Source organism: Cynocephalus volans, chromosome 13 (genome assembly GCF_027409185.1).
Source record: "Cynocephalus volans isolate mCynVol1 chromosome 13, mCynVol1.pri, whole genome shotgun sequence".
Lineage (NCBI taxonomy): Eukaryota > Metazoa > Chordata > Mammalia > Dermoptera > Cynocephalidae > Cynocephalus > Cynocephalus volans.
The window spans coordinates 12,026,220-12,040,037 of NC_084472.1; the positions used below are offsets into that span (position 1 = coordinate 12,026,220).

Consider the following 13,818-nt stretch of genomic DNA (forward strand, 5'->3'; position numbering starts at 1 on the left):
TTGGGGCCCAACCAGGGACCCAAGGCATGGATCTGGGGATCAGACACTCTCCACAACCTGGCACACTGCCAGCACCAAGGAGCAGGCCAAAAACATCACCTCCATGTAGGTGACCCACCACAGCCACCACAATAACCATGGCTGCCACGAAAGCAGCCAGACGCCACAACCACCATGCAGATGGTCCACCAGCCACTGAAGTGCACTGACACAAGGAGAGTCATCAGCAGAGATAAAGAAAAAAGAAGAGGATGTCTCTCTCCACAAAGCCCACTTCACAGTGACAGAAGAAGCATCTGCTCTATGATAATAGTGGGGGACCTGATCACACCTCTCTGCACTGGACAGATCATCTAGGCAACAAATCAACAGAGTAACCATTACTCTTTCAGGAGAGGAAATCTAGGGTAATTAGAGCGGGGAGGGAGAGGGAAATGGGGAGAGATTGGACAAGGGGCATAAAGAATAATTACGATTTGTAACAATATATATGCTAGTAATATCGATTTGATCAACATATCTCAATGTTGAACCCCCAAAATATGTATAATCAATTTTGATTCAATAAAAATTAAAAAAATATATATCAGAAGTAAGAATTTAGTTATTCATTTGCAATGCTGAAAGAAAACAAAGGTTTGCAAATAATAAGACTGACCATGATTTGAGCAGGGTTTTATTTTTTAAAATGTCAATTAATCTTTTCACTCATGTTGGTTCTCAACCATCCATGTCAATGGAAGAGAAATTCAGTGCTCAATAAACATATGTTGATTTATTCTTCTTTCATTTACTGTTACATGAATAATCCTGGCCACTACATAATTTACATATGGTAAAAATTTAAAAATATTTATAGGTAAGAACAAGCATGACCAAACTTGAAGCAATCACCTGCGCTAAGAAAACCATGAAGGGAAGGTTGTTGGGGAACAGGGTATTCACGTGGTGCCCAAGGATCAACCCAAGTATCACCTTTTCTAACTGCACAAGGACAGAAATCCTTTACAATGGATAGATCTGATAAGCAACACCTTCAACCATGCTCACACTCAGCATCAGTAACAGTGGGTCATCATGAGACAATATGAAATACCCAGTATATCCTATAATCTTCCCTTCCACTGTTACTAGTCTGAAGTGAAGCATGCAAAATGTGTTTAATAATATGTAAAACACACACCACTTACTCTAAAGAAAATGCAAAATATCTCATTAATAATTTTTATATTAATTACGTATTAAAATTATAGTACTTTGGATTTACTGGCTTAGAATATGTTACTAAACAATGTCACTCATTTATTTTAGTTTTTTTAAGTGGCTATGAGAAGACTTCAAATTACATAAGTGGCTTGCATTACATTTCTACTGAACAGTGCTGTTCTGGAGCTAACATCAGTTAAGGAAATATAAGGATGTCACTTTGAAAAAAAAAAAAAAAAAACCTGACACATCTAGAACATCAGAGAAGAGTCTGCAAGACAACCTGCTGGGCTCTTTAAAAGGTCACTATCATGGGTGTAGAGGGGGATGGGGGTTGTGTGATGAGAGAGAGAGAGAGAACATGGTGGGTGCTATTCTAAAATAAAACCTTGACTGGATCTTGGTTTGAAAAAAAAAAATCAGCTAAAAAATATTCTCAGTACACCTGGGGAAATATAAATGTAGGTTCTTCAAGAAGACAATGGTACTGCCTGCTGTGCAGAAAATGTTCTTATTCTTAGAAGGTGCATCTTGGGGTATTTTAGGGTGAAAAGTCATAATGTCTGCAACTTTGCCTTCAAATGGTTTAAAACAATAAAGAAACCATATGTACATGAGAGAGAGAGAGAGAGAGAGAACGTGGGAGAGAGAGGAAGGCAAATATACATATAAAAACTTTCATAATAAAAAGTTGGGGGAAAAAAGAATGAGGCCAAGAGAACGACGGCCTGTCTAAGTTTCCTGTCTCTAGTCAGCTGCTACACTACGTGCTAAGAAGAGGGGTCTCATGTCCTAGACTAAAATAAAGAACACACCTGAGAAGAACTGGACTTTCCTCCGTAACACTTCTTAGAGCGCAACACATGGTTATGGGTTTTTGGTGGAAGAGCAGGTGCTGAGTTAAGCCACCACCAGTTGGATACTCAGATTTGGCCACAAACACCCTTGACAGTCACATTCTTTTATTTTAGATAAATTATTTTGCAGTGACCTTGAATGTATTGAATATCTATTAAGTCAGTTTGTGATTATCTAACCTTTGATGTTAGAATTTTTTAAAAAGTGAAATAGGTATTTGGCTATGTTTGACAATGGTAATTTTAGGTAAGGTTTCACTTCCATAAAAATAGGATCCAAGGCTAGTGTTCAGCAAGTGTGTGTGACCTGGCTCTTACTGTACTGAGTAACAATGGATAACTTTATATTTTTAAATAATAAAAATGCTCTTACTTATTAAACTTATATTCCCCACAGTGAGACACAGCTGTTGAGCTGAGAGCTGGACCCTATCTTCTCTACTTGATTTAGAGGGAGATAATCAATGAAAGAAGACATCACATTCTAGTAATTAGTATACATTTATTTTTATACCATGCCATTACAAAAAAGTATGTAATTGGGCCTCAACTAAGCAGATGTTTCAAGTGAAGATATTTTTTCTCTAATTTTTTCTGTTTAAACATATTTATCATTTAGGATTCTACTTCACTTTATTGACATACCTACTTAATAAAGTTAATTTTACTCATTAACTGATTAGAATTCATTCATTCGTTTTCTCAGTAAATGCTTCTCAAGGGCCTGAGTAGTAACAGTCAGGAGAAAGTCATGAGGAAGTTGGGTCCTGTTGAAGTGGAATTTATAGAGTAATGGGAAAGCCACAGTACAGTTACCACAATAAACTGTGTGATAGGTTCTGGTTGGTGAATACAAACACAAATGTAGCCATCACATACTATCTGAAACACTGAAATAATTTACCATCTAAATTCAGAGTACCTAATGCCAATAAATGAACGATTACCTTTTTTCTTTGACGGTGAGTCTACTTTGGCAGCTGGTTTGGATGCTGGGGGCGCCTCAGCTAAGCATGGGCTGGGAAGGTGGTCTGCATCTAACATATATGAAACTGGAGGCTTCTCAAGAGGAGGTTCGAGAAGTTCTGTAGCAGAAGTTGCGCTGCTCATCTGCTTGCACAGGGCTCTGGGTTTGGGTTTCACTATGGTACAGACAGTGTCTTCGACAGAAGCAGCCTTCTCAACTTCACTTATGAGGTTGTCCTCACTGGGAATTACCCGAAAATGGGTATTTTCTGATGGTGTAATCACAGCTGTCCTAGGATGATGGTCAGATCTCTCTCTTTTGCTGACCTAAAAAAGTTGCATTGTTTAAAACAATTACTTTCAAAGGTATTTGTTATAATGTATTTCTTAAGATGGTAATTGTTCATTTTATTTATAAATTAACACATTCATTAAAGATATTATTTTGTATGTGTAAAATATTTCGTAATTAAGAAGTGAGAAAAACTAGTAATTATATTTTGTTCAATATCATGACATTTATGAAAGAGGTATAGTCACAACTGTTCTACCACGAAAAATTAAATACTGGAGAAGACTGAGAAAAAATGACACTTTTCAGATACTCAAAGGTAGAGAAAATTCATTTTGAGGGAGAAAACATAGACTACTAAATGAAAATTTTGCCCTGCTTGGACTACCTCAAGGCTCTTTTAAAACAACATAAAGATGAGAAGTAAAGACTAAACTCAATCACAAATTAAGCAAAATATATATTTTTTAAAAACTAAATTCAACAGAGGACCTAAATATTTTCTCTCTCAAGCAATGTATCTTCCTAGTTCTATCATTATGAGCTGGCAAAAAAACCTTTAATAATTTCCTGTTTAAAATTTCTGTGTGGATATTTTAGTTTCCTTTTGATGCCTTTTAAAATTCCGTACATTAATTAATAATCAACATGATTATTTACTAAACAGAAACACACCCAAAATACTGATTCCTTCTGTTGCAAATGTACAGTGCAAACATAAAAAATGTTAACTTTGGATTTACTTTTACGACCACATGGTGGCACTACCATCATTTACATTCCTGTGAGCTCAGTCAGAAATTGCCTCCCTTACTCATGGATGGAGGGACTTCACAAGCCATTAACCAGACACATTCCACGGGCAAGTAAACCCTAGTACCTTGGTGGACTCTGGGAACCCGCCCCATGTCCACTCCATGTGAGACTCTGATCTGAGCAGGCTCTCGGTGGGTTTCACCTCCAGCTCTGAATCGCTCTTAGGACACACTGCCTGGGAGTAAGTGCTGCAAATACCAGAACAAAGAAATATGATGACTTTAAAGTCAGAAAGACCTCAGTTTTGCTGAGCTTGACAGATTATAAAAAATATAAGCTTGAATACATCAACACTATGCTGAAGATATAAAGACTGTATTGAAGACTATTTCTCCCACTTGAGTTCTTTAATAACAATAAAAGCAATGCCAACTAGGATTTATTGAGGACTTGCCAGATCCTCTGTAAACTCTTCATAACCATTATCTCACCTGTTTCTCACTAGAAATCTATGAGAAAGGTAATTTTATAGAAAAGGAAATGCATTGAAAGGCCGGTAAATTAACATAACTAATACGTGAGATTTGACGGCAGAATAAATAGTATGACTCCATGTTTTTTTACTATATTATTCACATTTACAGTCAATTGTTGATACTAAAAGATTAGAATTTAAGAACTGTAGATGGCCAAATTCTACATTGATTATATAAATCTACAAATTGGCCAACACTGTTAGTGTACGCCAGATCAAGTTTAGGAACAAAATGAGTATTGAGAGAAAAGGTTCACATCGATGTTGAATGTAAACATTCAGTTCCTCTATGAGAAATGGGAAATATCATTACTGTCTAATAACAGACAAGCTATTTAATTTATCCTCCTTCCTCTTTCCTTTAAGAAACCAAGAAATTTCAAAGATACTTACGTGTCTAAAGGGGACCAATCTCCATCAGACAAGGGGTAGTGATCCCCAGAATGAAACAGCAAAGGCTCTTTATATTCTTCTTCCTTTAAGGAAGCACTGGAAGATCCTCTGTGAAAGGGAAAGAAAGGAAGGCAGGAAAAATGATACTTTCATCAGTCAGCTCTAAAACGTCCTCCCGACCTACTGACGCACTTATTAAGAGAGAAAAATGAAGAGGACCAAGTGATTAATAACTAACCATTTTAAAAGGAAAACCTGAAGGAGAAGGGGGATTCAACAGCGCCACCCACCGTACACTACTGCAATCACTATTTAAATATGGAATAAATGCAGGAAGGACAGAAGACAAATGTCACCAAAAATGTCTTTTTACGTCCCTTAAGAGTAACCGATATAGGGTTGGCCTGTGGCTCACTCGGGAGAGTGCGGCGCTGGGAGCGCAGTGGCGCTCCTGCCGCGGGTTCGGATCCTATATAGGGATGGCCGGTGCACTCACTGGCTGAGCGCGGTGTGGGCGACACCACGCCAAGGGTTGCGATCCCCTTACTGGTCACGAAAAATGACACACACACACAAAAAAGAGTAACTGATTCAAAAGCTAGAAGAAGAAAATTAAGGCTTTATGTATATTTCATTCAATCCTTATTATTTCATTTTAGATATTAGGTAATAAAGGATCCAGAAGTTTAACTTGTCCAAAGTCAAAAAGCTAGTAAGTAGCAGGATTCAGAATAAGTAAGCCCATGTTCTTACCTAGTTCTCACGCACCATATACTACAGAAAACATAAGGATATTGGCTGAAGACACAGCTAGGGCTCAAAAATTAAAAAATACCTTAAACTCTTAAAAGCCCCGGACTAACTTTCATCTTTGTTTGGCCCAGGGATTATTTGAAAACTCTCTCTTTACTTAGAATCTATCTAAATGATGTGGAGATGTGAGCAAGACAATAGAAAAATACAATAAATGATAAATACTTTTAAAATTCAGGCACAGACCTTGGAATTGCAGGAGGCTAAACTACTGCTAATCAGGTTTTAACTGATTTACCCTTTGGTTTTCTTTAATTAGCAGAGTTAATGTATCTAACTTGCCCTATAACCTTGAAAACATCCCTCAGAAGCACCATGGGCCCCAGTTTTCATCTTTAGCTGCAAATGTATTACTTGTCCTGTTTACTTCACAGAGTCCATGTGAGATTTATGTGGCGCAGCATGTTGAAATCTCTGAAAATTATAAAGTACAAAGAAAAACTCTGAAAAGCACAACATACCATATTATACAAGTTTAAGATCTTCTTAGAGAAAATTCAATGTGCTAATAGGACAGATTCTAAATGTAAAATAAGAATATCCATACCACTTAATTTGCTGGACAAAAAACATTTTTAGTTTAAGGTTTTCCTAACTTGAATCTTCTTTATACCAGAGTATTACTTTGGCATGCAACCTCATTGAAGGAGAGAAAAACATCTACCTGAGAAAGGCAGATATCTAAAAAAACTCATTCTATTTCTCAATAAAGGAAAATCAAACAGTAAATTTTCCCTTAAGAAAGGGAAAATAAGATGCTTGTGAATGGTTCTTATTTGTCAAATTTGAAAGGACACACCAGCTTGACCCACCACTATCCATATATATGAAAGTGGTCTGAAAAAATAAATAAATAAAAGCCACCAAAATTTTTATATTAAAAATATTTTATTTCTGGAACATATTTCATTGCAGTACAAAAGGTTAAGCCAAGAAAAAAAATCAGCAAAGTAAAAGGGATTTAGTGAAATATTGTGAGAGAGATAAGGCACCATTAAGAATTTACAACCCTAGGAAACCATGAAATGGTCTTTCCGGGCATATCTTGACAAAAATAGAGCCCATCAGTTTAGAGTGATGGAAAAGGTTTCTGATGTTGAGGTTCTTGTCAGTCCCATGCTTCCTGTGTTTAAACAGGACTTCTAAAAACCTGTTAAGCACTTTCAAATGGCACATATAGGTGCCTGAGAATAGGGGACCAGTGAGGCAGGCCATGACAGAGTACCCTGAACTAAGCATGTGACATGAGGATTTAAGGGAGTGTACATATTAGAATGTGAGGAAAACAGTATGAACACTGATAATACCTGCACTAAAACACAGGAATGTTAATATATACATCAGCACTGAACAGAAGAGCTAAATAGTTCAACTTCCAGTCGGGACTGGGGGCTTACGGTTGCCGGAGTTCATAATCAGTGTGCACAGAAAACACGTCAGCCTTCACATGTGCTCCCCGACTTCTTTAGATTCAGTATCATGCTGCGAACTGACATTTATCTCAACCAAAAACTAACAGAGGTTACATGGATGTATACAACTGTCAAAATTCATTGAACCACACACTTAAGGCCTGTGGATATTGTTGCATACAAATTATACCTCAAAAAAAAGTGAAGGAAAAAAACTAATGGAGAGATAAAATAAATAGCCTAAATTATTTATGTGGGATAAATTATAGATGCTAAATGAGTTTTAAACTATTTAATTGGTATTATGTAAAAATAAATGGGGTTGCTAACTACCATGGTCAAAGATCACTGCTTCTGCTAACAATATTTATCAGTAACCTTAGTACAGTGTTAGTCAATGAATTTCAGTGTGGCTAATGATCCAAGTTTGCATTTGGATATAGAACATTTCCCATAAAAGATACCTCACAGCAGACTGAGCGGAGCCCTGAAATGTTTCTCTGTTTGCTATATCAGAAATGAAGTGCAGGAAAGGCAGAGAGCGCCTGTGAGATCCATGTCACCTAGAATATCTGCATGCACTACAGAAGAACATGGAAGGTTCTCTAGAAGCCAATTACTGATCAGGAGATGCATCAGGATGAGAGACGCTGTCTGTGAAAAGTCCTAGGCTCCCTGGACTTAGCTCCCACATACAACTTTTTAAGCAAGTCTACTTTAGTGGATTAAAAGTTGAGATTCCTTTTTGATGGTCTGTTCCTGATCCTTTTGCTATTGCTGGGTATATGAAGTATTTCCACCAGTGGTATGTTCTGTCTAGTGGTACTCAAGATTGTACTATAACACCATCCAATTTTGAACACCATCTCTTCCCTCCAAAAAGCTAACTATATCTAGGTGCAATGTTTTTAATACACACACATGGGGATGGCCATTTAGCTCAGTTGGTAAGAGCACGGTGTTGGTAACAACAAGGCCAAAGGTTCAGGTCCCCTTACCGGCCAGCCACCCAAAAAAACCCAAAAAAACAAAAAACAAAACCACTCGCGCACACATACACACCCACCCACCTATACCCATCTATCCTCTGGAAGGACAAACAAGGCTTCCATGCTTTACTCAAGCCAAAAGTCCATCTTTAGCAAAGGAGAGAGACTCACTAAGTAGAGTTTAAACAAAGCCCTGTGTACTTTAAAGCTCTCCAATTTCCACAAATGAGTTTCTTCTAGCCGTGCAACAGCAACCTGCTTTAAAGAATGATTCCCTCTTTCATCTGCCTCCTTCAAGAAGCCTATTTTTCTTCAAGAAGAAAATTCTTGAAAAGTAAAGAGTACCCCCCACCAAAAGAGTAGACTGCCATTTATCATAATAAAAACCCATTTTTTGTATCTTCTCTCCAGAAACAGAATTTCTTTCCTAAGTGGTAGAGGCTGAGGAGAAAAAGTTATATGAAAGAAAGCTGCAAACTCCCCAATCCCACACAACTCCTAGACCTCACAGCAACAAAAGCTGTCAGCTTCCTGTTCTCTCAGATTCTTCAACATGCTGTTTAATATGCTGTTAATGACCCTAAATATCTTCCTTCAAATTATTTTAGGATCTAGATGCTAGGCTAAAAGGGGTCTTGCAAACCATGTAGTTCAATCCTCTTACCTTACAGGTTAAGAAACCAAGGCCCTGAGAGATGAAGAGGTGACTGTCCCACAATCATGAACTATAACGGACCCATTCTGTCTCCCTTCTGGCTTAGCACTTATTTCAGAACTCTCATGACTGTTTACATTTTGTCTTTTAAGTTTTAATTTATGTTGGCTGCATGATTAAGCAGATCCTGTTTTAAGAAATGTCAGATAAGAGTTTCTCCAAGTGGCAAAATCTATAATTCAACTGTGACCTAATAAAAAAGCAAGCCACCAAGCTCCTGAAAATTACTGCAAGGCCCTAGTTTTCAAGTGTTCTGACACCCCTGCTTACCAAGCAAGCAAGGTGCTGGTTAGACGAGGCTGGCAAGCACTCATCACTGTCAACCGAATCGGCACACCAACAGATGCGGCTGTCTGGAAGAGCGAGGCATGTGCGGATATTCACCGGCTTATGACACCCATCTACAACATTCCTTTAGAATAATGATTCTTGTGCATTTAGTAGGAGACTTTGCATATGTTTTAACTTCCTAAACTGTAGTTGCAGGCTGTTCAGGAGGTCTGAATTTTGCTCTGTTATGTTCACAAAGGGCACACGTCAACAAAACTTTGGAGACAAAAGTGTTTACTTCAGTGTTCTTTCTAGTAGATCTTGAAAGAATTTTAGTTGAAAAAAATATTTTCAGGAATAGGGGACGTAAGGGAGGATTACAATGCTAATCCAAATAAAATTTAGATGTGTAAGTATTTCAAGTTTTTCTCCAGAGAATACACATTTCTTGCCCACCTACACATTTTACCATACATAAGACAAAACTTTTTTTTTTTTTTTTTATTAAAACCGAACCCGTGGCCTTGGTGTTATGAGCACCGCACTCTCCCGAGTGAGCCACAGGTCGGCCCTAAGACAAAACTTTTAAAGGAATTGTTTATGGTGTTCTTAATAGTCCTGAAATCAAGCAGTGGAAGCTCTGAAAGATTCTCATAGTTTAGTCTCCTAGGGAAAGAAAGGATAAATAACCTTTAAGAGACTGAAAGGAAGAAAAAGAGGACGAGTGTCTTTTTACAAAATGTGGTACATTTTATTAGCTTAAAATTCTTTGAGAATTAATGATATATAAAAGTAGAGTTTAGAACATTTATAATTAAACCTTTCCCAGCCAGCATTTTGAAACTGACAAAAAAAAATTACTTAAATTTATTGATTATTAAGGATTTTTAAATTTTATGGGTATAGTTTACACTGGTCTGTGGAACCTAATGTACATTTTCACTATTGCTTTCCATCCTAACAGAGGAATTCTACATTCTACCAGAACTGAAATAAAAGTAATATCTTCAGTGTGGGAGGAGTAAGGAAGAATACCACAAACATAATGGTGCATAATAAAAGAAGATGGGTAGAAAATAATTTTTCATATTAAAAATTACTATTAAATATAGGATTTTATTCCAGGATTTACAATCCAGATTTCAACATCTTAGAAAATGACTTTAATAATTTTGCCAAAAACGCATTATTATACTATGTTACTCATTAATGTACTATAATTATGATACACTAATAATATATGAATAACAGTTTTTTCCTGACATAACCGTTTAAAATCAATGCTTGGTAAAGAGAACATATACTAGATCAAGGTAGACTTTACTCCTGGTATATATTTGGTTTCTGTAACTATAGAAAGAAATTATTTCCCCTCTTTTCTGTGATTAAAAGCACTTGAACAGCACTGCTTTTCCCAGGAAGTAGAGCATGACTTCTTTTCAGCAGCTGAGGAGGAAACACACAGGGGACCAGCATCACCCTCGTAAAGCCACCACCCCCACCCCATTCAAATAAAGGGTTTGGAAATGCAGGGTCACATGTAAAAGCTTGTCCAATGGTCACCAATGAAGAGAACCACCCACTGACACATGGACAGACCTTGCCCAGTACTGGGGTGACCACTGAGTGGAACAGGTGGAAGAAACTTAAATCTTGAATGAGAAAATATATGTTCTACTCCCAACTGTTACCTTTAAACCCCAGGCAGTGCTGACCGGAAAACTGCCGTATATTTTGAGCTCTTCTGAGCTGGTAAATAAGCGGTGATCAAGATTTCTCACTTAAAAAAAAAGAAACTCCTTCCTCTTCAACCTACTAGGATATTTTGCTGATAAACTCAAATAAAACAAAACTTTAACCTTCTTAGGAACATGTGAGCTACCAAGCACAAGAGCACCGGGTAGGGAAATTCCATAGATGACCTCCCCACCTCTATCGGCTCACCCAGGGGCAAGTCACTAATGCAGACTTTCTTTTCACTTATGATCTATTTGGTTTTTGTAAACTTACTGGATGGAAATAGACACACCACCAGTCTGCTGCAAATGACATTTTAGTACCATAGCAGGACGTCTGATGGCAAATTTTGAAGAGCTGCCGAAAGATCAAAAGAAGTGCCTCTCTCACTTGTTTCACAATAAACTGTCAAGGGGAGAAATGAGTCCAAACCTCACACCCTGTATCTATAAAAGACAGCAGCTTCTGGCTTTACCTGCGTTCTACCCACAGCCTGAGCGGATGCCTGGTACCTGCACCAGACCCTTCCCAGGAGGAGAGCCCTACCTTGCAGACTGGGCTCCCTTCTCATCTTCAGAGCTCACACCCATGTCACATGTGTCTTCTGTAGCAGGAGAAGCAGCCTGCTCTTCCTTCTTACTGTCCTGTTTGTATTTCTTTCTCCTTCGTTTTTTCTTTTTGACAGAACTTGGAGTGAAAACTGTCTCCGTTTCCAAGATGTGTGAGATGTCTGAACTCTGGGATGGTCTTTCATCTACACTTGGTTTCACCAAAGGGGTCTCAATATCTTTAAAGAACTGATCTTCAGTAGGAATTGGTGAGGTCGCAAGGTAAGCAGGAAGCTTTTCCTTAAGGAGAATGAGGGGAAAGAATAGTTATTCATGACAAACTGAACAGTGAACCACAACATTAATTAATTTTTGAGTATATAAATGTTCACAGAGGTAGAAAGAATACATATTCCCTAAAGGTAAGAAAGTCACACTGAACTAAGGCATCGCCTGCTCTACCGTTTAGACACACTAAGTGATAGCTCATTTCAGTACAAGAAACCGAGTACACTGGGAGGAAGTGATATTCCAAGTTGGCATGGAACAAAAGCTACAGCTAAAGCAGAGCCAATTAAATTCTCTGCAAGGAGAAGTTCAAAGCAGCAGCAGCAACATTCTGAGAAGGCATTACAAAGCACTCTGTTAAGAACCTACAAAGAACAGCAAGAACAGGATAAAGCAGAAGGCAGATTAGGACACCATATAGGACAAAGGGCACCAGGATAGGCAAGTGAAGTGAGGAACTACAGTGAATTTACAGTGGCTAATGCTTATGTTTTCCTAAAGCAATCGAGGATGGAAGATGGTGATTATGGAGAGACAATACCCTGTAAAATATACTAGTACATTTTAAAATCATAACATTTAACATATCCTTTTAGAAATTCAAAATAAAAATGAAGGCCCAATGTTTAGAAGCTAGCTCCTAATCCAATGAAAAAATGACTAAGTTTGGTGAACAGTAAATAAACTTCTTAGCCGTTTGCTTCATTCCTTTGTGTCAGAGGGAAATGGAAAGTAGGTAATAGAGACAAATTAACCTCATGTAGTTTAGAATACTCAAGTTTTTACACAGTAGTCCTAAAAATGTGTGGGTTTCTATAACTGCTGTTTACTAAGCTTTTGAACTTAGCTTTGGTAACATATTATCCTGAGGTGTAGTGTTGTTTACCTAGGAGAAATTTGTGTTCACCAGCAACACACTTACAGAGAAACTGTGATAAGATATTCTGAATGTCCCCAAGGCATCCAAATGAGAACCTACAGTCTCTGACTTTTAATTCAATGGTCTTTGTTTACTTTACTTCTTGAAAGCTGTTTTGTTTCTGGTGATGTTTCCTAGTTCTATTACAGGTATGTTTGCTTGGGGTCTGGAGGGGGAGTTGAAAATAACCTGAATGCCTATCAGTAAAAGAAGGGTTAATAAACCGTATTATATCCACACTATGGAATACTGTCCTGCTACTTTTTTAAAGGATAGGGTTAGATTTAGACTGATTGACTTGAAAGGAATGTTAATGACATATTGTTAATGTGAAATGTTTGAGAGAAACAAAAAGCAAATCAATGGCAGCCAGATGGGTTTTTACCAATTTTTATTCTCCTCTAAATCATGAACTCCGGGGTGGGGGGGGGGGGGGGGGCTGCAATATTTTATTCATAGTATGTGGCATAGAGTAGTAATTCCAATGTCTATTAAATGAATTAACAATTTTTTTTTATTTCAAAGAGAAATAAAAATATTTCACTACAGAAAATCTGGTCAATTTGGTCATATGTGGAATAAGAAATAAAAGCTGGAAAGTTGACATTATCCCAGTGGACCTAAGAATAGTTTTTAATGGAACCATCAGAATAGACGAGAACTAAGTAACAAACTATCAATAACCCAGTCCTCTTTCTTACAGTATCTGCTGATTTACACAAAATCCAATCAGTGACAACTGTTATTTATTATGCTCATTCTGCTTCTTGACTGTTTCTGATGAGGGAAAATTTTGTTTAGTCCAAGTAAATGCAAACAAGGTAACATAAAAACAAGCAATTAAGATACTAAGAAAAGCACTGGTCTGGTGAAGTTGCTCTTCATAAATCACACTGTTTCAATGCTGCTTTAGATACTGGTACCGAAGTTGTTGGCTTCTCACTACACTAAAAAAAGATACACATAATCTCATTTTGTTATTGTCTATTGTTTCTTGATATTTTTCTTTGTGAAATTTGTAACCCCAAACTGGCAGTTCATCTTCAAAACCAAAAAAAGTAGTCTTGAATCCTTAATAACTTGACATTTATCATTTTGGCTATTTGAGGTTTTATTCTTTAT

General features: G+C 37.4%; 1 protein-coding gene across 1 annotated transcript in view; it reads right to left on the reverse strand.

Moving 5' to 3' along the window:
- The window catches only part of LPIN2 (lipin 2), an 81,617-nt gene that overhangs the window by 17,543 nt on the left and 50,256 nt on the right, over positions 1 to 13,818 (reverse strand). The window contains exons 4-7 of the mRNA XM_063077094.1: positions 11,488 to 11,789; positions 5,006 to 5,113; positions 4,202 to 4,325; positions 3,011 to 3,356 (exon numbers count right to left, since the gene is read on the reverse strand). Coding sequence (XP_062933164.1) covers positions 3,011 to 3,356; positions 4,202 to 4,325; positions 5,006 to 5,113; positions 11,488 to 11,789 — 880 coding nt within the window. The remainder of the gene's footprint in view (positions 1 to 3,010; positions 3,357 to 4,201; positions 4,326 to 5,005; positions 5,114 to 11,487; positions 11,790 to 13,818) is intronic.